At 42.2% G+C, this 27653-nt stretch overlaps 1 protein-coding gene across 1 annotated transcript in view; it reads right to left on the bottom strand.

Annotated features, from left to right (window-relative positions):
* Positions 1-19581: 19581 nt before the first annotated feature.
* TOX (thymocyte selection associated high mobility group box) overlaps positions 19582-27653 on the bottom strand; it is a 222663-nt gene continuing 214591 nt past the window's right edge. The window contains exons 8-9 of the mRNA XM_074146713.1: positions 22305-22456; positions 19582-19618 (exon numbers count right to left, since the gene is read on the bottom strand). Coding sequence (XP_074002814.1) covers positions 19582-19618; positions 22305-22456 — 189 coding nt within the window. The remainder of the gene's footprint in view (positions 19619-22304; positions 22457-27653) is intronic.

Here is a 27653-nt window from a genome sequence, read left to right as displayed (position 1 = left end):
CTTCTTTCCTTTATGTTTTTCTAGCTGTGCAATCTGTCAACCAGTTTATCTTCTTCACTAATTAGGCTAGGGGCTTTGGGGGAATTATACTGTAACTCCTAAATCTCCTTCCTGATTAGCTCTGTGTTTACCTTCATCATTTGATTTGATAGTGTTTACTATTATTTTAATACAGAAGAATATAATTACTAATAGCCTTGGTGGGGGCATTGGTACCTTGACTGTATAATAATGGTGTCAACTGCTACCCCCCCACCACCGTGCTTTCCCAATGCTGGAAGTGGCTTTAAATATCAGTAGGAGAACCGCTTCTCTGTGCTTCCAGTTAGGGCTTATAAGTAGCTGTCGGGGGACTGCTTTCTCACTTGCGTTATGTTTTAGGAAAGTGTAAAGAAATAGATTTGTGTGGTAGATGTGGGGATTTATTCCCTGTTGAAGCACTAGCGATGGGGAGTGAAAGGTTTCTTTGTTCTTCCAGGAGAGGAGTTTTCAGATGGAGTGGAGGCACTGCCCGCTGAACTGTGTGGTTCCTGAAGTAAATGAGATCCATCATTTGGATGACCATCAGTTGATGACCATTGGATTTTGCCCTGTGATGACAAGCAGAGGAAGAGCTTCCTGAGTAAAACTTTTGCCATCTTTCCTTGGGAACTGAGAGATGTAAGCAAGGGACCACATAAATACTCACTCTTTGAGGAACTGTAGAAGGTAGAAAAAGCATTCTGAAAATTGTTTTCGAAGTTTAAATTCTGAGGTTATGAAAGAAAGTGGAAGACTACATATAAAAAAAAAAATCTTGGAAGAAAATATTTTCTATTTTGCTGATAATAGCTAAGGGCAGTGTTTATATGAGGTAAGGAAAGGGTTCTCTAGAAAATGGGCATCATAGAAATGTCTCTTAACTTAGGAGTTCATGTCCAAAGAATCAAAAACTTTCACAAATCACTCCACACATTTTAAAATTTATTTTTAGTTTAAAAAAAAAAAAACCAACTCAAAACAGGAAATGAAATGAAAAACCGCAAAATCTGCATAGGAAAAAATTAAAAATTCAAAGGAAGCTAAAATTAAATTTCCTACAGAAACAGTGCCTTAGCTGCAGGGGACATTTAGAAACTCTTCTGTGTTCTCTTTTTCTGGTTACATGAGTATCTTGATACACTGTATTGTTTTTGCATGGTCAACAGCTATGGGAAAACATACTTCAACTCTATTGCAGCCAACTAAAAGCTACTATTGAAAGCTTCGTTTTTGTATTTCCTGATTTATGTTTTAAAAAACTTGAACTGTGGAAACATAGCATAATATTACTACAGCTGCTTGGATTTAATAAAGATCTGAAATGACACAGAATCAAATGAGTTGTGGCAAAGCTCTGTGAGTGATGCTGGTCTAGTTTACAGAGAAAGGAAATGTGAAGAAGTGGGGGAGAACGGGATCATAAAATCCTAGTTTGGGGAGCTTAGCTTAATTGTGAGCCTAGAAGGACCACTGAAGCCAGGGCCACCAGGCAAATTAAAGGTTTGCTCTACCCTAAAGGACGGTCATCTCTGAGAGCTCCAGCACCAAGAAGTTATGGTTGGTAGGAGCAGGGTGTGGGAGATGAGGGGGCACAGCTGGGGTCATGGGGGTCTGTGTTACACCCCCACAGTATATGCAGGACAATCTGTCCTCTTGTACTCAGAGGACAGAGAAAAGAGGAAAATGAAGATAATACCTCAACAAGAAGGTTTTGAGTACAGTGGATACTCCAGTAGATTTTAGAGAATTTCTTCCTAGCGTGCAAAATCTAATGGATCTGCAGTAGCTTAGTCAGGACAGCTTAAAAGTTGATCAACAAGGGGAGCTTGAGGGTGGACTAATCCTGGAAAGTGGAGAAAAAAGTTGCCAAGACCAGCCGGTGTGTACTCTGCCCAGTTCACTGCCTGTGGCAGGGGCTGAGAGGGAGGTGAGGACCCAGAGACGGTGCCTTCCTGCAGGGCAGCAAAAAAACCTGCTTCTGTCACCAGAGAGGAACAGCAGGACTGTGAGCACAGGAAAGGTGCCAGAGGGGGGCAAGCCAAAAGGAGCTGAACGTACAAAACTCTTCGTCTTACTGCCTTGGCCACAGCCAGTCACAAAAAAAAAAAAAGAAAAAAAAAAGAAAAAATGAGAGAGATTGAACCACCTAATTCTCAGTGTCCATGTTAATGAGGTTTTGGATAAACAAACAGTTTTTGGAACTTAAGCTTCTTAGAGCATTAGGGAGAAGAAATCCTCAGATGTCACTGTAATGTGTCCGCTTATTTTTTTTAACGCAATATGCCATGGAAGTGCAGCGGATGGCGACTCTTGAGTGCGTGTAGTTCAATAGACCAGCACACTGAGATGGCCATATGTGGGGAAACAAACATCTTAGTAAACTCCTTGGCATGTGACCAGTATTGAGTATAAATCTACAGAACAAGAAAAAAGGACCCTTTGTGCCACAGGATTATTTTTAACTTGAGCTTTCAAGTAGCTAGCAGAGATTACCTCTCATCTTTCACAGCATGAGTTTCATGTCCGTATTGTTAGGAAATACAGAACAATACGGAAAGCACGAAGGAAGAAAGGAGGAATTAAAGTACCTAAATCAGCTGAGTCATGGCTGAAATACAAAAAGGATTTCTGAAGGGTTGAGATTGAAACAGTAATGAAAAAAATCCCTCATCTATAGCTATGGGGTTACTTACTACCGTGTTTTTGATGGGAATTATGACAGGGTTCCCGGGGACTCTCTTGCTTCAATTAATTAAACTCACACCGAGAGGACTACTTCAGCCCTGCAATGATTATTTCCTTTTTTTCATGGGAAAGTAGGAAAAGCGATTTGAAAAGAATTTGGCGAGCCTTTTTTTCATTTTCTGATGTTGAGGGCTTTGAGTGAAAACCAGACCTCAAACCACAGTCCTGAGTCTGGGAGCAGAGCGTGAGGTGAGAGGGGACAGGCACGGAGGGGAGGGCAGCACTGCAAGAAAGAATGGACAAAATCTCTCAAATATCATCACTCCTCATATAAATTTGTTCTCCTTTCTTATTCCTTTTCTGTATTCCTACTGCTTTTTGCCTCTCAGTCTTAATTCACTCTTGTTTCTGAGCTGCAATATGCTTTTTCAAGAGAAATAGCAAATTGTTTTGTTTTGCTTATTTATTTTATTTTTAAGTGAGGCAAAAGGGCAAGTCTTCCTCTCCAGGGAAAAATGAATCACACTAGCTCCTGTGAGCACTAGGCAGAGTGATAACTAGCCCACTGGAGCCGTAATGTCTTTCAAAACAGTCTGCTATTCTCCAAGGTATCAGCCTAACTCATATAGGAGACACCACTCCCCAGATTTTGCCCCTTTCCCTTTTCTCAGAAGAAAACCAGGTTGTTTGAAACTATCTTCCTGTTTGAAGCAAGTCAGTCAGTGCTGCAAAACTCTTTTTGAAGTTGGACATACGGTAGTGCATGTGGTAAGTATGAAAACACCACTGGGTGATAAGAAACATACAATTAAGCCCATGAGTGATAATGAACAGATGCTTCCCTCCCACAAATGCTTTCTCATATCAAATGAAGTCTGGCTGCAAGATTTTATCAATTCTAGGAGTTTACTCAACTTTAGAGAAAAATGTGACCTACCTTGATAATATCCCATATGGTTATCTCTTGCCCTGGGGCTTTTACCTTTGTGGGTAAGTTCTTGGTTTTTTCTGTTAAACTGATTTTTCCGATCTCAGCAAAATTAAAAATAAAATGGCATGTGACTCCTTGTGGGTTTACAATAAACAAAGGCAGAGCACACATGCTATCTGATGGTGCATCTTTCTCTACACTCTTACTAACTACTGAGATATTTTTCCTCTGATGGGAGCGAGCAAAGATAAAACCAACCAGCTTGTACCAGTAACATAGCAAGGAGATGCTGGTGAAATGAGTTTGTTGTCGTATTGGATGTGGAGACAGCCAGGGTAGGATGGTTTCCAACAACAATCTGTCTTTAACACGTTGAAACCTCACTTTGCCCTCTGTTTTTACCACATTAGTATTTGCTATTGCACGGCAGGAGTGCCTGGGCAGAGATGGGGAGCTTTTACGCTGGGACCTGTGCAGGTCTCTAGCAGTTGGGACAGCTGTGAGCCCTTGCAGCCGTGGGGTGGACATTGTGGCCAGGAAAGCACAGTGGCACCGGGGGTGGCCTAGTGCCTGCACCACCCTGCTCTCAAGCTCTCTGCCATAGAGCCACCGGTCTACCATTAACTTCCCTGTGTAGCTGGTTCTTCCTTCCTTTTCACCTGTCCTGATGTTTTAGAGGAGAACCTCTGTAGGGCAAAGGAGGCGTTTTATCATGTGTCTGTCTAGTGCCAATCTTGGCTGGGGGATCTCAGCGCTCCTGTGATATGAATAATAATTCTGATAATAAAGGCAAAGCCTGACCATCTGGCTACTATTATGGTAATGTCTTGCTCCGTGACAGTAGGTCAGTCTGTGCAGCTGCTTCTCTGGCTCATTCTGTATTGGAAAAGACTACTCTTTGACTTTGGGCTTGGTCTCCATGGCTTGAATGTAGAAAAGGCCTGTGGTTGTGCCACCTGTCCTAGGTATGGAGGCTGAAAAGAAACCCACTGCCAGGAGAGTATCACTCAGGGTTGTATGCTGTGATACTCAGGTGTGAGGAACAATTAAGCCACTGGTTTCACCCCCAAAAGTGAGTGATGGTCACCACTCCCAAGCGATCATCTCCTCTGATCACTCCATCCATGCCTGTCTGGTGTCCAGACAACATGCTCCGTCCCCAAAGACTATGAACTCTCCTGCTTTTGTTCAGACATTGATGGGTAATGACAGGATTATGACTTCATGGCAAACCTCTTCACCTCCCCATCAGCTCCAGCCCTGGCTCCTGTGAGGAGAGCCAGTGCAGCAGGGCACCGGAGTGCCCTCCCTGCCCACCTCACTCCTTTGCTGCCTGCAGAATGGCTGTGCTCCTGGATGGCCTTCAGCAGACTCCAGTGCTTTGGGATCGAGATATCACTACAGCTGTGAGTGACAAAATGAAATAAAAACATAAATTAGAAATTACTTATGAGCTGCATAATTTGTGTTGATCAGAGTTTTCAAACATGGCCTTTTTCATATTATAAGATGAAGCTCGTGAGATGATAATTCACATGGCTGAATATAGCGCTACTGATAATCATACTCAGCAGTGGGAAACTGTCAAATGCTTATCCTCGCTGTTTATCTATTATATTCTCCCATTAGCTGTTTTATTTTATTCCATCTAGGGTTTGCTTTAGCTTGTACAATATGTTTGACACAAGCTACATTAAAAAAGTGCTATTGCATTTGCAAAATGATTTTTACTGTCTCAGAGAGATAGCTTGCAAACTCAAAATTGACATTAAAACTCCTTTCCCCTCATAAGTACCTACAACTCCAGAATAGTCCTGAGACCTGAGCATAACTGAATGAGCAGGAAAAACTTCAGTAGTCTCTCCTGCATGGTGTGCAAAGGCCAGCACTGCTGTATGGCTGATGCCTTGCTCACGGTGCTGGCCAATGTGTCTGCAGGGCCATTTGGTCCTGATGATTCCCTATGTGAAGCACAAAAAAAGGTGCAAGGAAGGGATGTGACTCTTTAGCTGTGCTACGGCTGAAGGCACACACTGCAGGGAGCCACCGTGGGCCCCCATGATCAAGCAGTTCAGTGTGGTCCAGCCCCCCCACCCAGGGCCACCCCTTTCTTGGGCAGATTGGCTGCATCCCTATGGCACAGCCCTCAGCCCAGGAACCCCAGCATTCCCACGGTACCCTGGAGCTGCAACACACAGATCAGTTTGGGTGAACGGTTGGGTTTTTTTCCTCAAAACCCATGACGAAGGTTTTGTAGCCCCCTGGAGTATATGGCAGTGTGGGGGGGTGTTTGAGTGGGCCCTTTTGTGGTGATGGGCATGCAGAGAACCACCAGTGCTGGAGAACCACCGAGGGCTGGTGCCATATTGTCCATCCTCAAGGATGAAACTTAAGGGTTTCCATAGGGAAATGGTCTTAAAACCACACACAGACCCGAAATGAAGAGGAACTTCAAGAAGTGAAGCCCAGGAGTGAGCTACCACTTAAGCAACACAGATAGCAGGGTCCAAGAGTGAATTGGAGAACCAAGTTGTTTGGCAGTGCTGATATACTCTTTAAATCCCAAAGATGTGCTGAAGGGGTATACAGTTTATTTACTTGTGGGGTTTTTTTACCACTGATGAGGCCAAATTTTCCCATATCCAGAAGTCATCTGAGGCTATAATTTTTTAAATCCCCATGGAGACCTTGCTGCAGCAGTGCCCTTGGGAGAAAGGCAGGTTCTCTGCATGACCCAAAGCAGTTGGAGCATTCACATGTCATATTGCAAATTGGATGCTTAATTCCTTTGGGAACACTTCCTTTGTGTGAGGCAAATTAAATCTCTGGCTTGTCTGAGGACAAGGAAAGAAGACTCTGTTTTGAGGACAAAGGGGAATTTCAACCCTCTCTTGAAACACAGCTTAATTCATTTTAAGTGTTTGCTTCTGTGCCTTTACCTATTTTGTCTGTTTTCTCTTCTGAAAAAATAAAAAACAAAAACATGGCATGGAATTAAGGCATTCATACAACACCATTTGTGCTTGGCTTCTCTTACATATTTCTGCAGTCTAAATTTTTTTTCTACTTTTTAATTCAGTTGTATTCAAAACAATGGCAAAAGTCCCTATAATCTTAATGACAGAAGGTCAAGTCTTACTGGAGAAACACCTTCTTTGGCTTTTTGACTTGCATGTGTCACTCAAAAGGAAATTTTCTGATTCATTTTGGGAAAGCCATGAAAATACTGAAATAATTTTCTTCTCCCAAACAAGATGCAAAGAACCATTTGGAAAGTAACCAATGCAAATAAATTACAACAAATTATTCATACGAAGAATTCTTTTTTTTTTTTTTTCTGTTTGCAATATGCACCGTGAGTCTAGTGTTTAGAAAGATGAACTAGCTGTTTCTTGATACCCAGCTTATTCATGAATGATTCATTGTAATTCAAGTCATAGCTCTTTTGAGGGCACACAGGTCATACTTTGGGTCCATTTTCCCTGACTGGATGCACATTATTCTTTTAGAATCTAGGACAAATATTCATTATGACAAAATCATAGTCATTTGCTGCTATGATGATAGTTCCTTTTCTTAGAGCATGGGGGGGAAGTTATGCTCACCCAAAGCAATGTGCTGAAAAACTTCCACGCAACTGGAATACAATTCTATACAATCCCAGCCATGGAGATGGTTCTCACTCCAACTGAGACTTTTTGCGTGTCATACAACCGTCGGTTTTTAAGGTGTGATTGAAATAGTTGGCAATGGCTGATGACCCAGCATCCGTTGACCTCAAAGCACAGAGAGGGGAGTGGAGATAGAGCGGAAAAATGCTTGGGGAGATGGATAAATTAAGAGGTATCTCGGTACCTTTGCCTGCCCACCTGCTGCTATGGTGGTGTGTTGATGCAGCATTGCTGGCTGTGGAAATCCCCCAAAAGGCAATTATTAGACTTCTTGCCAGCCTGTGAGAGGTGTCTCCCATAATGCTGTTTGCTGTGCTCTTGGGACTGGTCTCTGGAAGGGCAGAGAGCAGGGACAAGGTTTTGATGGAGCAGAGGCACTGAGGAAGGGATGGGCTCTGACCTAAAAGGAAATAAAGTCCCACTTTTAGCTGCTGTCAGATGGAAAGGTGAGGGTCTCATCAATTACAAAAGCAGTTCAATAACTTCTGAACTGGGCAAATGGATCCACATCTTACAGTCCAGTGAGGAGCATCAAACAGGACAGTTACCCACTTCTGGTGTAACAACCACACTGTGGTGGAGGTCCCTCTTCCAGCCCTCGGTGCCCACAGATGTGAACACTTGTGCCACTGCTACAGCCGATGGCTGAGTGATGTGCTGATACCTGTTTGGATTATTTTGGAAGGAAAAAAGACCCAAGTAACACAACACTCCCATTTGCCATTTTCCTGTCCAAATTTTTCTCTGGATGGAAGAGCTGCACTACGAAAATAAGCCTTGGATCAACAGTTATTTCTGACCCATGGATTATGTTTGCTTTTGTTTCATATCACAAGGCCTTGTAGCTGTGTTGGCCTGGCTTAGATTTTCCTGGTGCTGTTCTTTGAAATGTTTTATTTTCCACCATTGCCTGTAGGCACTGACATGGATTAGCCTTGGCAGCACCATGCAGGGGGCTTACACACCCTGATGCTCACTAATTACAACCTCCTGAACATCCTAACAGTTATAATAATACAATGATGTATAGATGAAGTCACGGTCTGTCAATATATTGCCCCTGTGGTGTAAATCCTGCAAGCAATATAGTCATGACTGGAAATCTCCTTATTGCATGGAGAGTTTTGTTCTTTGGAGTGGTTTCTATTTACATATGCTCTGGTTCTCTGCATGTCCAACAGAATGCAATACTGCACAAACCTGCATCTTGAAGACACGTGGCGATGTTATTTCCTTTCTTTTTCCCTTCCTTTTCTTGCTTTTGACTCCTTTACCTTCTTTCTTGCCATAGCTACTTGCCAGTGTTTTTCTTTTGTGGCACACTAGCTGAACTACCCAGTCCAGGAAAATACATATAAGGTTTATTTTTTTGGTTTAAATATCTGCATTAACAGTTAATGCATTTAACTTGCTAAATACTTGTCAGGGTCTGAATCTGAGAGCAGCTGCCTGACCTCTGGTGCGTGAATTGCTGAGCTACTGGTGATGAAGTGCAGTGCAGGGGAAGACAGCAAATGGAGTCCTAAGTGAAAACTCCGAATTTTGCGCAGTGCAGCTATAGGAGCTTCAGTCCATGCACTTCTGTAATCAGCTGATCAACTCCTAATGGGCAGAATTACTTCCTAGTGTAGTGCAGACATTGGTTTTTAGGCTCTCCAAGTCCTGTAGAGAAGTAGGCAAAGGAGAGAGGAGTTTTGTCCTACATAAAGTGCACCATGGAGGTGCTGATCCTGCTCCTGTGACTATAGAGGGAGGCCAATGTGATCAGGTTCCTGGCAGTGTGACTCCATTGGGTGCTAGAGTTAGGTCCTAGTGCTCTGCATGACTGATGGGCTGGGTGCCGGACACCCCTGAGGACCTGGAGAGCTCTGCAGAATTGTGAGAAAATAGCGGGATAGCGTCTGTTCTGGATCAACTGGGATGACTGTGTTAATGAAGAGATTCTGACGTTTCCTGTGTCCTGCTCCGCTTGGTTCCAAACGAGCTCTTTGGATGATAAAGAAAGACCTCACAGAATTAAAATTAGTCATGTGTGCCCTCGTAACATCCCCTCAGCACGTGCATAACACAGACGCATTAATTTAATTGCTAGGGGGATTCCCTACCTCCAGAAATGGGGGTGAATTTGCCTGTGATGGCAATTAGGGTTTCCAGTAATGAACCCTCTCCAGTTTTCACACACTGAATGTATTCTCTAAACGAATCACATCAGGACAAAAAAAGGAAGATAAAGGGTCTGCATCATTGTGTTTGGCAGAACATATACACTACTTCTGTAGAGATTGAAGTAATCACAACAAAACTCATGGAAAATTGCAAACACGTAAAGATTGTATGAAAAGATGCATAAATCAAATTTATGAAGTAATTTTAATGCACTTTTTGGACATAAATTCTTTTAGAGGACTCATCAACCACATTCTGGTGTGAATCTTATTTGATCATAAGAATTATGATGATTAAAGTATTAGACACTAGTGAAAACCTCCACTTCTGAAAAAAAAAAAAAGTTAAATCCAAGCCATGAGGCAAAAATGTTAAAAATAGACATTTTTTGTATGAAACCATTTGCACGAATGAAACTAATGGGTTTTTATCTAAACCATCTGGTGGAGGAAAAGCATTAAAATGTAAAGTCACGTATTGAAGCCCCCAGAGACTTCTTTTGAGTGCTATATGTTAAAGAAAAAAAAAAAAAAAGGAAAACTCTGTATCTTTTCCTTCATTTACCTGAGGCCTTGCTCTCCAGAGTCCAAGCTTTAACCAGTCAGCTTTGCTTTGGCAACCAATACACTCCTGCTTGTCTTTGCATAAAAGCCGTGCTCCCAATAATGCAAACTAAATTCATTTCAGGAAAGCGATCAGTGGGTTCGGGTTTATGATTTGCTTGGGAGGTTTGTTTTTTTTTTTCCCCTTAAATAAACCTCTGCAGGAAACTCAGATACAAATGACGTTGACTTTTGCTTTTTCTGTACGTGTAAAACCAGACTGTGAAACCTCAGTTTAAAATAGCACAATTTACTGTAGCACATGAGGTGTGTAACAGGAAGTAACCAACACAGGCTTTCGCGCTCCCTTTCCCAATTTGAGGCCAAAACCCCATGATTTGCTGGGCTTGCTTTCTATCCCGTGTGTAGGGGATTTTGTGTGAAACAGAATCACAGAGTATCCCAGATTGGAAGGGGTGTCTGAAGGTTTCCTGGTCTACCCTACTCTACCCCCACAGCCAAAGCCGATGCAACTTAGACAGGGCTGCTCAGGCCTGTTCAGTCGAGTTTTGAGTATTTCCAAGGATGGAGATCCCACAGCCTCTCTGGGCTCCTGTTTCAGGGTTTTCTACCTCCACCCTGGTGATTTTTGTTTTCCTAATATGTAATCGGAACTTATCTTGTTGCAACTTGTGTCTGTTTTCTCTTGTCCTTGATGTCTGCCTCCAGAAAGATCTGTGCTCTGTCTTCTCTGTAAAGACCCACTAGGCAGCTATAGACTCCAGGAACAGCTCCCCTGGGATTCCTTTCCTTGAGTCTAATCAGACCCAGCACCCTCAGCTGCTTCAGCCCCCTGATCATCATGGCGGTCTCCACTGGATTCACTCCAGAATGTCAACGTTTTCCTTGTACTGGGGTCACTTTTGGAAAGACTGCCACCTCAGGGCTCAGGTTCCTTCCCAGTCCAAAGGTGGCAACAGTACAAGAAGACAGGATAGCCTGTTTCTGGCTTTTGATCAAATTGTTCTCAAAACATGAGCTCTTGAGCGTTTAGAAATACCCAGCCTTGAGAATCTATCACCCATGTACTGCAGGAGAATGACCTTCCTACCAGGACCTCATTGTGTGACTGCTTCTAGCCTGTTTGCAGAGGGCAACTTCTGCTGGGGGCTCAGATGCAGGACAGTCCCATTCAGCCCTTGTGGGTCCTGAGTCTCTTCGGTGTGAAGATATATGTATATGTGTGGTGCTTTGTTAAATCTGATGCAGAACGTCAGACGGGTAAAGGACTTTGCTGAGTTCTAGGGAGAAATTCTGCAAAAAGAGAGAGAGAGAGAAATAAAGATGTTTGAGGGATATGAACAGTAAAATCAAAGTTCCAGTCTCATGAGCTTTGAAATTTTAATCAAAAGTTCCAGCAACATGAAACCAGAGATTACTGAGACATCTACCTCTTGTTATTTTAATCTTTTTAAAGTTAGTTTACAGTTAAGCTTGAAAATAGCACTCAGCTGTACACATATGACTTAAAAGTGGAAAACTGCTAAAGACAAATAAAACCTGGAAACCTCCCCCTGTTTATTATTTGTAAAATCTCACCTGAGTTGAAGCTGTCCTCGTGGATCTGAGCACTGCTTCACAGTTGTTGAACTTTAGTTATGACTAAAGCAGAAGACTGTTTTTTCAAAACCCTCAGATCTCAGCTACTCTTTCTCTAAATTACTCTGTGTCCCTGGGCACATCACTTACCTTCTTTCATATTCATCCCTTTCACAAAACCGTGTAACACACGTTTGTATGCCAGAGGAGTGGAGAGGCTCAGCTCATTATTTCAGAACTCTGAGCAGAAGTAGATATCAAAACATGAAGGCTTGTGCTACTAATTAGGGCATCAGATAGCCTTATTTATTCAAGTGATGACACGCTTTTGAATGAACTTTGGTACTTCATGTTGCTATCTAAGCCGTGTTACATAGACAGCAGGAAAAAATCTCTTGCATCTTCAGTATTTAACAATACGACAGCACTGATGGCATAAACATGGAGCCAAGCGTTTCACTGGGGAGGAAGCTGGTATTGCAATGCTACCTGCAGGCTTTGTGTCTGAAGAGGGCTTACATGGGCATAGTTGCTGGGCCGGCATGGTGAGGTGAATAGCCCCCCTTACCCCCCTCCATCCCCAACACATATTGGAAAGGCTTTGGATTTTTTCACTTCTGCTGAAACTTTGCAATTTGGGAGCACAAAGGTCAGCATATATGCTGTACATAGAGCTGGGAAGTTTGTAACCCTAGGTGTTAAAGGGTGAGAAACCTGAATATTCATGAAAGTTTTCTTTTTTTCTTTTTCTTTTTCTTTTTTTTTCTTTTTCTTTTTTCCTTTTTCTTTTTTCTTTTTCTTTTTCTTTTTCTTTTTCTTTTTCTTTTTCTTTTTCTTTTTCTTTTTCTTTTTCTTTTTCTTTTTCTTTTCCTTTTCCTTTTCCTTTTTCCTTTTTCTTTAATATTGGAGCCATGCAGATTGTAAGACAAAGCTTCTTAGAAAGCTAGTTTAGAGCAGCATCTGAAATGTGTGATTCTTGGAGCCTGCAGAGACTTCTGTATTACAAAATGTGTGCCCAGCCTGCTGTGAGACAGTGGCATGTGAAACATCAACCGTTTGTATATTTGACTTAGCTAAAGAACATGTGTTTTAAAAAGGTATTCATCTTTGCTCTAACACCTTTTTTCAAGTGGTTGTGCAGCCACTGTGCTGGTTGGTAGATTCACTGAATTTCACTGAATTTCACTGAATTTTTTTTTAGAGTTGGAAGGGACCATAGAGATCATCTAGTCTAACTCCCCTGCCGAAGCAGGATTGCCCAGAGCATGTCAGAGCGTGTTACTCAGGACTGCATCCAGGCGGGTTTTGAATGTCTCCAGAGGAGGGGACTCCACGACCTCCCTGGGCAGCCTGTTCCAGGGCTCTGTCACCCTCACCATAAAGAAGTTTTTTCTCATATTTGAGTGGAACCTCCTGTGTTCCAACTGGTGCCCGTTGTCCCTCGTCCTGTCACTGGCAACCACTGAAAAGAGTCTGGCTCCCTCCTTCTTCAACCCACCCTTTAGATACTTATAAGCATTGATAAGGTCTCCCCTCAGCCTTCTCTTCTCCAGGCTAAAGAGCCCCAGCTCTCTCAGCCTTTCTTCATAAGGGAGATGCTCCAATCCTTGAATCATCTTCGTTGCCCTTCGCTGGACTCTTTCCAGTAGTTCCCTATCCCTCTTGAATTGGGGAGCCCAGAACTGGATGCAGTATTCCAGTTGTGGCCTCACCAGTGCAATTCAGAGTTAAAGTACTTCGTTTCCAGTTTGAAAATTTCTGACCTAAACTTCCAGCCTCTGGACATTGCTGTGAGTCCTCCGGTTCTGCCTGCTGCGTGCGCCCAGTGTCTGCCATCCCCATCCCCACTGCTCAGTTGGCTGGCGGTCTGGAAAACGCTGACGTTCTAAGGGTTACTGGATTACAATTGTTCTCTGCAAACAAAATTCACATCTGTTCTGACAACTTATTTCAGCCTGATGCGACTTGAAAAGGTCGAGATTAATCCTAGAAAATCAGACTTCTATTGGAAAGGCCAAATCAACTTTAATTGTAACACATGGCTATTTGTATTGGCGTTTAGCTGCAGCCGTTTATCCTTCTTTCTATTGGTATTATTTGTTTCGGAGCTCGCTACTAAAGCCTACAGTGCAAGCTGAAATGTTTTAAGTAATGTAACAAAAATAACAGCTGACATCTTTCCTTTTACAGGTTTCCATTGACCCAGGGCTTTTTGTGTGCATGGCTTTTATGACTTCTGTTTATCTGCAGTCCGGGGAAAAAATTTTGTAGAAGAAAACATTGGCTTATTTTATAATCACAGAATCATAGAATCATAGAATCATAGAATGAATGGTTCGGGTTGGAAGGGACCTTAAAGATCATCGAGTTCCAACCCCCCTGCCATGGGCAGGGACACCTCCCACTAGACCAGGTTCCTCAAAGCCCCATCCAGCCTGGTCTTGAACACCTCCAGGGATGGGGCAGCCACAGCTTCCCTGGGTAACCTGTTCCAGTGCCTCACCACCCTCACAGGAAAGAATTTCTTCCTGATATCTAATCTAAATCTCTTTCAGTTTAAAGCCATTACCCCTTGTCCTGTCACTCCACTCCCTGATAAAGAGTCCCTCCCCATCTCTCCTGTGGGCACCCTTTAGGTACTGGAAGGGGCTATAAGGTCTCCTCGGAGCCTTCTCTTCTCCAGGCTGAACAACCCCCGCTCTCTCAGCCTCTTAGAGGAGAGATGCTCCACTATTAATAAAGATTAATAGTGTCTACTGTACTTTCACATACCCTCTGAGCCTGTTGGCTTTATCCATCAGAGCCCCGGGGTGGGGGGGGGATAAACCACTCGCTCTGGAGTTCTGCCTCTTACCAAACTTTGATTGTGGGCGGTCAGGGGTTTAAAAAACCCTTCTCATTCCAGCAGTTGTAAGCTGTGGGTTTGTGTGCTGGTGAGGTGGCTAACAGCATCACCCTCCCCTCGCCACGGGGACAGGTTGGAGTAGCACCTCTCTAAAGCGCCCCGCCGGCGGCTGCTATCAGCTCAGCCAGCCAGCCGCCAACTGACATCTGAGCTCTGGGAACCCCCGAAAAGCGACAGGACGAGAGAGACTCATTTGGCAAAACTTTGCTCTTGCTGTTTGGCCTGGAGAAAGATACTCAAAGTGGTAAGATTGTTTAGCAACAGCTGGCAAGCACCCGGGTGTGAGCCTGATTTTCAGACATGACAGGCACTTACAGGAATGTTGCCAGATACAGCTGTTTAAAAGCCTTAATAAACAGCAAGTCAATACTAATCTTTGCCAAATTAATCTTTTCCTTGACAGCCCATCAGAGCAATTATGCTCAGACTCGTTGTAAACACACAATTGTCAGAGGGTAAGGATCTTCTCTGCAGTATACTGTGGATTTTCGCACACAGCTTGTTTTCCAAATAGGAAGGCTTCCTTTTCTTTTCCCCTTCCTCTCTTTCCTTTTTTTTTTTTTTCTTTCCTGTTTTATTTTCTAGCCAATTACATGTTTGCCAGCTTGGTATTAGCCTGAACGAAATTTCTTTGTAAAGTGTCTATCGCAGCAAGCCCTTAATAGAATGTGAAATGATGACAGTCGCAGGATCCGTGCAGATGCATATTTGCTTGTGGGTTTCTCTAATTAGGCAGTAACTGTGACAGACTCTGAAATGTTACAAGTCATTGTTCTCACTTGTCCTCTTGTCGGTGGAATAAGAACTACATTTGAGTTGTGATTTAATGTGCTGCTGGGTAATAATAAAATACATGACTTTGCAAAGGAAAGGAAATGCTGTCTGTGAGACCTGACACAAAGCGCCTCGTGTTCTCCGAGGAGCTCAGCACTGCCAGCACACTGCTATACTCACTGAATAATATTGTATTTAAATGCAGAAGGACTTGAAGACACCAGATAAAGAATTAACAGGGCATTGTCTGTCTGTCTGTCTGTCTATCTATCACCTATCTATACCTACATCTGTATCTACATCTGTACCCACCTATCAATGGAAGTTCTGGGGAGTAACTCCTGTACAGGTTGCATATAGCTCTTTAGCTCCTTCTCACAGTGCGTGCAAAATAAGGATTTTGGTTTTTTTTTTTTTTTTTACCTACTCTCTTTCCCCAGAGCACAGAAGGAGATCTCCGTGGATCTGCCATGTTTACAGGATTGGGTAAAAAATAGGCAGATACAGTCTTGGAGATGGTAGTTCAGGTTGAGATGAAGTCTCAGAAGGTTGAGGAAGGTGGTAAGAGCGTGTTTTACCTTCCAGTAATGAGCTCTTTTATTATTGGATTTCCTGTTTACAGAGGAGCCTCACAGGGAATATTTGGCAGATGCCACTGGAATCAGGAACTGGTATTTGGTGAGAGAGAGAGAGAAGTAGGCACAAATACATTAAGTTTCATTGTGAATGGCTGGGGCCCTCCATGAATATATTACTTACTGCCTGTGGATGAATGTGGGGGAAAAAAATCCTATAGCAGGTCCCTTGGAAGAGTTTCTGTGGGTCAGAGGTTGGATGAGATTTCTGCTCGAACCTCTGTGAGTTTGGTGATAGAGATACCAGGACTCATGTCACCAGAATGGGGCCCACAGAGCAGCAATAAATTTGAAGAGCCTTTCAAGTTCAAAACCTCTTCTTACCTTGGTGCAAGTAAGTGGGATTTACATCTTGCAGAGTGCATATGCTGCTAACCTTGCATTTCCCTACCACTTTTAAAAATGATGTTTAAAAAACAGTAATTTCAGTTAATGGAGGACATTATTTCCTTTGGTTTCTATCACTTTGACAGACGCCTTTATCATACTTGCTTGCTGTTACTGTGTTGCTTCAACGTGTAGGTTGTTTCACTGCTGTGGGCTTTCTCATTACCATCATAATGACATATGGTGACTCACAACCAGTGACTTGGGTGTACGTGTTAGCGTGGTGCCTATGCCACAGTGCTCCAATGAAGGATGGGGCATGTCTTCATGAACTCCAGTGGAGTTTAACGTGCTTAAAAAAGCATCTCAACCTTCTAGGCTCCATCTTTTGACAATATGTGTCTGTCAATACGCAGCTGAACAGGCTGAGAGAGTTGGGGTTGTTCAGCCTGGAAAAGAGAAGGCTCCGGGGAGACCTTATAGCCCCTTCCAGTACCTAAAGGGCGCCCATAGGAGAGATGGGGAGGGACTCTTTATCAGGGAGTGGGGCCATAGGACAAGGGGTAATGGCTTTAAACTGAAAGAGGGGAGATTTAGACTAGATATCAGGAAGAAATTCTTTCCTGTGAGGGTGGTGAGGCACTGGAACAGGTTGCCAAGGGAGGCTGTGGCTGCCCCATCCCTGGAGGTGTTCAAGGCCAGGCTGGATGGGGCTTTGAGGAACCTGGTCTAGTGGGAGGTGTCCCTGCCCATGGCAGGGGGGGTTGGAACTCGATGATCTTTAAGGTCTCTTCCAACCCGAACCATTCTATGGTTCTATGAAAACAAATAGCAGATTGCCCTTGGCCGGCAACCATTGCTTTTTCCTGAGGTCAGACATGAAGAACTGTTGGCTCTTCCCTTTGGAAGGAAGTGTCTTCAATATAACTCTAGCCAAAACTTCTTCTTTTCCAGCACAGCTGTCCTGTCCGAACAGAGCCCAGGCCCAAAACCACACTCAGATCCCCGGACGGGTAAGGTGCTGCCCGTTAAACACACCCCGGGTTTCCCTTCTCACAGACCAAGAGACACAAACTAGCCAGAGGTTCATACAGAATAAGTATTTTATTCATGATGTATTTTTTTTTTTATTTACATTAAAGTTTTCTTGTATTTTGAACTCTGCTTGGATACCGAAATTAACAACTTTATGTGACTGCGCACCTGCTCTAAAAGAAATGGAGATAACACAGTTCTTTTCCCTAAAAGAAAAAGGAAAACTGCCTGTCAAAATCAAAGCTGATTTTTCTCATCCCCGGTAATTATCTTCTTGCTTTAGAATTAATATGAGTGGAAAATGTAGTTTACTATAATATAATAAATAGAAGACATTGGGTAATTAGTAGTGCTGGTATATTTCTAAAGTACTAAACAGACAAACAATAAACTGTGAATTTAATCACAAGTTCTCATACAGTTTCAAGACAGGAAAATTAGAGCTCTCAGCTACAGTCATTTGAGTAATCACATCTGATCTGCATTATTTATTAGTTATTACATGCCAAGTGATTCCGATTGTACATTGCCTGAAATCATTCCAAAGCAAGCATACCTTTGTTTCTGTTTTGTTTTTAGAGAAAATCAATGTGTATTTTATCCGATTTGCTGTCTTTATTTCATGTAGAAAATACAAATCAGTTGTACTCTCCATTAATTGGACAGGCATCCGGGATCAGATCCTCCAGAAATATATTCTCAGAGCTATCTCTGATCCAAAACATTGACAAAATACCTTCTTCTGGATTTTTTTTTTTCTGTCGCTTTCCCTGTGGCTGCTGAACTTACCTTTCATTTTAGGGTATATTTTTGATACACACCCTAAAACTCTGTAGGACCTTTCGCATGTATAACACAATGGCTGAAGCATATTTGGTAATATTTCTGTTGGTAATACTTTTATTCCACTTGACTAATTAACCAAAACTGATGAAATTTCAAGAAGCAGCATTATGCAGTTTTACTCGGTTAGTTTTGTGGGTTCAAGTCTTAGTTTTGGGCAACTTCCTGCTACAATGCTTTAAAAAGGGAATTACTTAAAATTACCTTTTTTTTTTTTTTTTAAACTCTTAACAACAAAAGAAATAGAGAAATAAGTATTGGTTACCTTCATTTTCTGCCAGTAAAGCAGGTTTGGTGTTATATATGTCACTGTAAAAACTAAATAAAGTATTCACATCAGTTGTGAACAATTTGTGCCAGCAAAAGTTAAAGCGTCAAAGAAACCTCTTTAAAATGCTAACAAATTTACTTACAAACACCTATATTTATTATTTCATAAATAGGCGCAACAGGTTCCATAAAAAAGATTAAATACAGACACAGTATGAAGAAACAATAATACATAGCCATATGTAAAGGTTATAATTTAGCTGTCTCCAATCTGTTTCTGCATCTAATAAAATATCAGGTAAGCATTTGGCAGTTTTATACATAAAAGGACTTAAATGACATTTACTAATCAGTACACATAAAGTGATTTTCTTTAAAAAAAAGAAGCATTTTTTAGGCAGTACAAAATAAATGTGTTTGCTCTTTATCAACATTAGTTTTTTTTTCCCTAGGTTTTTTTTTTTTTATTTAATGAGACAAAGCCAATGTTTTTAATTAATATCATTTGGGAATATTTTTCTTTTTTTTCTCCAAATACTTTGAAAATATAGAACTATTAGTCAGTTGCTTAAAAATGAAGTAAAAATATGAATGTTTGCCAATTTAACCCTTATTGTGAAATCAATAAACTGGAATGAGCCAGTTTCAATTACAATTAGCTACAAAAACATTCACATTTTATACTCTAGGAGAGTGTAACATAGATGCTATTTACAAACTTGCTATGACTGCTACATCAAGCCATTTAAAAAGTCTTTAGTAGTTTCATATAAACACCCATTATGAAAAACCAATGGAAAATCCAGGACTTTTATCCGAGACATCTACAGTTGCTAAGGCAGTTACTATCGCAGCACTTCACAGCAAAAACCAACATAAAATCTGAATGGTCCAAGTTTCCTTCAGGGAAGAAGAAAAGCAATGTCCGTTAAAGGATCTCAGGGTGGGAGTGGAAAGGAGAAAGAAAGAGAAAAAAATGGGGGGGAAAAAAAAAAAGAAAAAGAAAGAAGCAAGACTATTTTTTCCAGAGTGGGTGACCCACAAGCTCAAATAGTCCTAAGTGCTTAGCAACTTGTATTTCCTAATAAAATGCAGAACTGCCTTGACTGCATAAAGCAATCCATGATGAAAAGACTTCCCTGCATTCCTCAGTGGAAAGGAGAGGTGTTTCAGATTTTCAGGTAAGGTAGAGTGCTTTGTCCCTCTGCATGCCCCTGTTCAAAGAGAAAAAGAACAAATGTGATTTTTTTTTTAAAAAATTGTCAAATATTTGGTCCTATTCTTCCAAAAAAACCCAACCAACCCCATAACCCTACTGCATGTCATTAATTCCAAGCATATCACTGAAGTATGACTGCATTACCATGGTAATAATAAGAAAAATTCTAGTGCCATAGTGGTACGTAGCAACCCGGAGACTACATCTGGCCCTGGACTAAAGAGGACTGGGCCATGGGCTGAAGCACTGGTTTAGGATCACCTGCACCACCAGGTTAGAAGCACTGACTATCGCTCTCTCACAAACCACGTAATTACAGCTGAGGGTTTAGCACAGGTCTCGGAACGATACTCCATAAGCACCTGATATGATCATAAAATCATAGAATAGTTAGAGTTGGAAGGGACCTTGAAGATCATCTAGGTCCAGCCCTCCTGCCCCGAGCAGGGATGCTTTCCTCTAGACAAGGTGAAAGTGGCCACTTTCCTTAGAGGGATGTGGCCACTTTCCTTAGAGGACAGGAGAGCTTAGTTACATGAACATGGGTGCCAACCACTGATTTCTCTGGCCTATTTTATTTCCTAGTACAGACATAGACAAAATGTGCTGGGTTGGCAGATTCAGGTAAGCACACATGAGGGAACACCAGACACTTATGGCAGAGCCGGCCAGAACAACTCTACTGGAGACCAGGCTCTGCAGGAGACCTTCTACCCACACTTGTACATTCAGTTATTGATGGAGTTCAGCTTCAACTGAAGCACACCAGTTCAGAGCAAAAAAGACTCATTTATCAGTTTCTAATTCGGAACAGTCTGTAGAAGTCAGAAAAAATATATCATTTAAAGCAGAAGAAGCATCACTGATGGGGCTTGGTTCACACTGCAGAGATTTCCTGGGAGAGAGGCCTTACTCTTAATCTCCTGCTTGCTTGTTAAAACCCAGGCACCAGTTCTGTTCTTCCACAACTTTACAGTTTACTTGGTTTGGAGTTTGGGAGCAGATGCCCAGTGGGCACCTAGAGGGCATTGCTGGCAATGGTCACGCACTGCTTTTTCCAGAAGATACCAGGAGCCAAAGCCACAGGTGGCTATGGCCTGTTTGCCAGAGGACAGTCTATTGAGAGGTCAGTTTGAGTGGATATAAGTCTGTTGGCTGAGTAGGCTCCGACAAGGTCCTGCAGAACAGAGTGAGACACGAGGACATGCAGTCCTGAGTAATGTGCTCTAGGCAATCCTGCTTCAGCAGGGGAGTTGGACTAGATGATCTGTAGAGGTCCCTTCCAACTCTGACAATTCTGTGATTCCGTGATTATGGTGGTACAGCAGAGAAGCAAGACTGTTCTGCTGAACAAGAGGGCAAGTTATGGGGCAACAGAGATAGGTATGAGGGAAAGCGATGCTGCTGTGCAGACTAGTTAAAGTCTGCCTCAGTGTCAGCAGGTTTTAGTCAAGGTGTTATTCTGAACTAGTAACCAGAAAAAGATTTTTGTTTGGTTCTAGCTTGAGTTCCAGAAATACTTTAAAACAATAATGAAAGTGAAATTATCTCTTTGAGTAAATGTAATGGGTGAAACTGGTCTTTAGTTCTGCTTTGTGTTCATTTGTTTAGTCTGGATTTGACACGTTGGTAGCAACCAAGAACTCTTATGTGACTTTGCCGTGGGGATTCATGCCAAGGTGAAAGGGAGGTCAGGCTGGTGGGCACGTCCACAAGGCAAAATAGCTATAATTTAAAACTCAAAAGATACCTTCTGTTCACAGTCTTTAATTAGTCTCGACAGGATGAGGACTAATGGTTTTAAACTGAAAGAGGGGAGATTTAGATTAGATATCAGGAAGAAATTCTTTCCTGTGAGGGTGGTGAGACACTGGAACAGGTTGCCCAGAGAAGCTGTGGATGCCCCATCCCTGGAGGTGTTCAAGGCCAGGCTGGATGGGGCTTTGAGCAACCTGCTCTAGTGGGAGGTGTCCCTGCCCATGGCAGGGGGGTTGGAACTCGATGATCTTTATGGTCCCTTCCAACATGAACCATTCTACAATTCTATGATTCTAAATGTTTCCAGGCAGTTTCTGGGACAGTAATATGGCTCCACAAAAACTATGCTGCAGAGGAGTTGAGGGTTTGAAGGGCCTACTAACCTTGTGGTAAGGGCACAGAACTCCTACAGGTATGGTGTTTTCTTTCTGTTTACAGTCGTGTAATCTTCATGCCATTCTCTTCCACATATCTTGTATCCCAGGCACCACCCATGCATCTCACTTGTGTGGGTTTTCATGACCCAAATTAGTTGTTTCCCCTGGCAGCAAGATCTCCTCAGCAATGGAGTATTTGGAGAAAACAGTTCACAGTATTTGCCTCTCAAGTAGGAGACAGTGATCTTAACACTTCTTTCCTATACCTTCTCCCGAAGATTTGAGTTCTGATTTTTCTAAGGAATGGAAGTTCCCTAAGACCAAAGTGTATGTGCTGTGGTAAGGTGACAACAATGTCTAATAACTCTTTATACTGAAAACTTGCTCTCCCAAAACAGCCTAACTGCTGAATAAACACAGTGCCATCACAGATGCACTTCCGAAATACTGTAGGGAAACGGGCAACAAAGCTGTTTCATAACTCTCTATCAGATACTTGTGTCATGAATGTTGCTCAACACAAGGTGGCATTCACTGGCTGCTTACCCATTACTGCAGTAGTCATTATTCCAGTCCACAGTCTGTGCTGGAGGATTTCTGCACCCTGAACGAACATACTCCATTGCTTGGGTAACAACTTGTGCAGCTGTTGATGTTGGATTGATGATATTCTGATAATCAGGCTGAAGAGTAAATCCCTAGAGGAGAGAGGACGCACATTACTACATACAGAAACCAAGCAACAGGTTGGGTGCATTTAGCAAAACCAAACGGTGCGTACTGTGAAATGGTAGAATACTTCTTTTCCAGCTGTAATTTAGGTTATCAAACTTGAAATAGGAAAAAAAACCTGCCTAGGTGCTTTCTAAGTTTTAAAATCTTTCTTTGGTTTGAGAAATGAAACACTGCCAAAACGTTGCTAGCTATTACACAGTCACAGAATGGAACTGAAAGGGACAGAGCAGAAACAATTCAAAACCAAGAGAACAACTCAATCAACACTGGGGCAAAAAAGGTCTGTTTGCTCCTTAGAGCTTCCATTTAGATTAAACGTAAGGACACACACAAGTCGTTAATTCCCAGAATATGCAACAGAATCTTTTTGAAGGATGTAGGCAGCAGGTGGCTGACTGTTTTATTAGGCTACACCTATTCACATATTGTTGTCAAAACCCTTTTTCTTCATTCAGTCACAAAGGGACCATCTGCTGTGTCTTTTATTTGCACTTCTCTCTCAACTAAACAGAAATTCAACCAAAGCTTTTTAACAGTTGTTGGACTAATGTAGTGAAAGTAGCACAGAATAACTTGCTTTTTGAAACCAAGAAGACGAGAAAAAAAAAGTGGAAGTTACAAAGATACATCTAACCTGCTCCCTGAAATATCTGTCATATGAAAAGTCGTAACAATTTTTAGCTCTTTTGATATACAAGGATGTCTAAATGCTGTGTTTTAAAACCAGGAGAACAGTTGAAATTCCAAGGCTAGTGTATCTGATTCACCCTGTATAAATGTGCATCATGTTCATGTAAAGTTAGAAGAACTACATTGGGTAAAAGTATGGGAATGCTGTACAAAACCAATTGGTGTCTGCTGAAAAAAAACCAGACCAAACTCCTTCTTGGGGCACGGACATACAATTTCCACTCAAGTTAACTGCACGTGTAGCTGCTAAATCAAAAACTGAACTTGAACCGAGATACCAGGTTTGAAAATCCACTCCCTCTGGCCAAAGTCCACACATAGAACAGAAAGGATACAAGCTCATAGCTTTTAGTTTTAAATTCTAGTGGATTACGTGTGATCGCTTCATATACACAGCCTTCATTAAGACAGGAATTTTGAGAAGAGCTGTTTTGTTTTTTTTTTAATTCAGGCTTAAGAGCTCAGCCACGCCACCTTTAATCAAGATAAATGAGTATTCTCAGTTTCTGCCTGGCCCCCTCCATCCCTGGAAATGAGCTTCCTTCAAATATAAGATGCCACTTCCTTCTTCACATCCCTCTTTCTCGGTGCGTTATACGCCGGCCCTTCCCCGGAGGTGCCGCGGATGCTCTGCCCTGCCATGCCCCTCCTGTACACGGTCACTTCCCTCCACTCAGCCCGACCCTGGATTTTCACCCAGGCTATAAATGAGTGCAACTTTCTTCCATAATCTCTTCCATATGGAGACCACCCCAAGTCACCCCTCAGCACCTTAAACGCTTTCTGAAGCCTCACCTTGTCCCTGCTGACCATTAATAGCGAGCAAAGTCATGAGCTGAATTCAGCATCTAGTTGTCATGTAACATATCCCGTCCTGCTAATAAGGTAAAATAAACCCCCACCCGTGGTGCCTGTAACCCCCATGCCCTGTACTCGGCCTCTAAACTTGCACATCAGGCTGCTTAAACAAGCCCCACGCCTGCAACCAATCCAATGGAAACTGTAATTGAGCAGACTTCCCAATGACTTTAATTGGAGTTTCGTGTAATTAGAGGGCAGAAAAATTGGTTTTGTATATCACCGTCATCATTTTTATACAAAACATCACCCATAAGGCCTCTCTAATTTAGCTGTAAGAGGAAACTAACCACAGAAACACATCCTACCCTCAGGCACTCGGGTTTACCTTGGGTAGCAAAGCCCCTGAGCGATCTCTTATCGGTCTTCATGAAACAATCATATATACAAGAAAAACACTCCATGGGGCCAGTAGCTCCAGCAGCGCTGCAGCGAAGCATGCAAGTGAGCAGGCACAGAGGTCAAGTACTCATGCAGCAAGAAGAGGTAGTTCCCCAAAACGGAGGAAGAGACCATCAGTGCAATATCCATTCCATCTCTTCTGGACTTAGGACAAATAAATAGCTTAGATGTGGGAAGATGGTCCTGTAGTTTAAATGCAAGCTTGGAACTGGGTGGGGACTTATTCTCATGTTTTCTCAGGTTTTCTCTGTGGCCACAGTCAAATTGCTTTGGCTCTCTTCCAGTAAAGCATACGTGGATTTGTGCTTGGACTGAATCGATACCTCTCACGTTAAGGTTGGGACCACAGATCCGAACTTAATTCCCCTATCTGCAAAATAAGAGATAGCAACACTTTCATCTTGCACCTGGCAAGTCTGTTTAGTTTACGACTGCCTGGGACTGGGGCTTGTTTCTTAGGACGTGATGGATTGTAACGCGGTGCAGAGGTATCTGAGCCAGGCTCCACCTCCAGAAGCAGCTGAGCGGCTGCAGCTCGGTGGTCCCGCTGGGGCTGAGGGCTACTGGAATACCAGCAATTCGGGTGTTGGAAAGCATTCTTCTTAAGGCAAAGTCATTTAAGAAACCTGAACTCAATATGAAGGACTGATAAAGTATGATGTTGTTTAAAATGTAAAGAATAATTACTTCAGCCTTTTCATCAACAGAAAAAGCTCTGGAAATAGAGATCTGTACAACAGAGGGAGACAGCCTTGTACCAGGCTTGTAGTAAATATTTGTGTATTATTTATGTAAGCCCTTAACAAACAATGATGAAATAAAAAGTGCTCAGAAAATGAGTGCTTCGAGGTCTAATTAAACAATGCCGAATGTTTTTGCATTGTAATGCTCAAGAGAAAATCACCAACTGTTTTGCAACATGCCTAGAATTTTAAATTTCATTTTCCTGTTCCAGATTGAAATAAAAATAGGGAACTTGATAAAGATTAATTCGATGTCAGGAGGGACATTTGCTCTTTAATTAGATTTCTGTAGCCCTAGCAGTTTCGTTGTGCCACTGTAGCAAGTCCTAAAAAGCCTGCAGCAGAACTAAACAGTGATCCTCATCTCCACACTTTACTGGGAACTAATTTCATTTCCTGCCTGTCTGGAGAGGTATTTTCAACAGGCATCAATGTTTTTGTCTTCACAACTGATTTATTCATCAATCTCAATGTGATATTTTAAACCTTTAAATTACATCCAAATCCTAAAGCATCTGTTTATTACACAAGGAAATTGAAAATCTGTCTGTGTGATATCATACAAAGATTTTTCCTTAAGGTTATAAAGGAAGTTGACAGATATTAATGATTTTTTTTTCTCTTGACCTCATTCGAAGACAAAGCTTAACAAAAAAGAGGAAGAAAGCTGGACAAATACAGCAGGTCCATGAGTTTACTCTATATAATATATACTAGAAAAAATGAGGCTATTATTTTTGGCAGGCTATGCAATCATCTTGCTGTATACATTTATTTTCCAAAGGAAAAGAAATTCCTAAAAGTAGACTGAAATGAGTTATTCTTTTTAAAAAAAAAAAAAAAAGTTACATACATTAATCTTCTGCTTCTTTGTTATGCATACACTTGCAGCCATGGTTACTAGACATTGAGAATCTAGTTTTGCTTGCTCTACCTGTGAACTGAAGTGGGACAGAGATTGTAATGGGACTCACCCTCCCACCCAATGCTTGAGTGAAGGATTTTAAGCTGGGAAGGAGATGCTTCCAGTAGGGCTACTTTAAAGGGTTCCATAACAAGGACTGGGTGCATTTGGGAGGGAGTGAATCCTTGGTCTCATCCCCCTCCAAGCAAAACAGCGCAGTACAAGAGGCTGGAGAGGGGGGTATGCTCAGAAAGAAGCACGGGTGTCTGAGCAGAGAAAGGAAAGAACGACTTTGCAAGAGAAAACAGGTTGCAGGCGCTTTTTTAGCCTGAACTTTGGAGAAATCGTGCTGGTTTGAATGACAGGGGCTAAGATTCAGATCACCTGATCCCAACTAAGTAAAAATTAAACATCGTGTCAAACCTAAGAAACAGACTGGAGAGAAGTAACTCTCTGTCAGTTAAAAAATAATGCAGTGACAAGATGCTCACATAAGCATTTAATGAAAGAAAAATCACACACTTCTGACCTACTGTGATTCTTCCAGTGTGTCAAAAGTGGATGAAAGAGAAACTGCTGCACAGGGGATTTAGACTTTAACAAAGTAAAACTTTAACATGGCTACTGTTAATATTTAAGACAAATATAGTATATTTAAGAATTAGAAGCTAAATATCATCAAAATCAGGATCTAATTTAAATCTAGGTATGAGAATAGAACTAAATGATCGTTTTTTACAGTGTAAAGGATTAACACTGTAAACAAGCACCTCAACCCTGGAGGTGTTCAAGGCCAGGCTGGATGGGGCTTTGAGCAACCTGGTCTGGTGGTAGGTGTCCCTGCCCATGGCAGGGGGGTTGGAACTAGATATTTAAGGTCCCTTCCAACCTAAACCTTTCTATGATTCTATGATTCAAAGATCTACAGTAGTGCCCATTATTTAATTTATTCATTAACTGCCTTGGAACAGAAAGGAATAGAGACAAAATAGTCTACTTTGCAGAAGTAAAAAAAATAGGTGGATAACTCAAAGTAGAGAAGATTGCCTAAAAGAAATATAAAAGTATTTACTAATGCTAGGCATATGACCAAAATGCTAATACCTAAATTTTACTTCGCCTTGTGCACATTCAGAACAATTTGGATGCCTTGCATCAGCAGCATACTCCACATTGATTTTAAAAATAACAGAAATTGTGCAGTCACTGAGGATTTTTGGCTACCAACATTTCTGATCTTCTCGATGTTCTGTAGTTTCTGCAGACTCCTGGAGGAGACTGCCCTTCTCCAGCTGGCAGCCTCCCTTGGTTTGGCAGCCACACACGTGCAGGCAAGGGCTGGGCTGCTGGAAGTGGAGGAGGACGTTCTGTTCCCTGTGGAGCTGATGAAGATCAGCTCATTGTCCTGGCAGCAGTAGGGGCAGAACTCTCTCCCCAGGTCAGCACTTCTTATCCCTCCCTCCTCAAAGTTACGCGCAGAAGAAGAGTTTGTGGATTTCACGCTGAGTGGTTTTGGAGAACTACGGCCCTGCCTGCCAGGACTGAGGTCTGGGTCTTGATGTG

Source organism: Numenius arquata, chromosome 4 (genome assembly GCF_964106895.1).
Source record: "Numenius arquata chromosome 4, bNumArq3.hap1.1, whole genome shotgun sequence".
Taxonomy (NCBI): domain Eukaryota; kingdom Metazoa; phylum Chordata; class Aves; order Charadriiformes; family Scolopacidae; genus Numenius; species Numenius arquata.
This window is presented reverse-complemented; position numbering and strand designations above follow the sequence as displayed.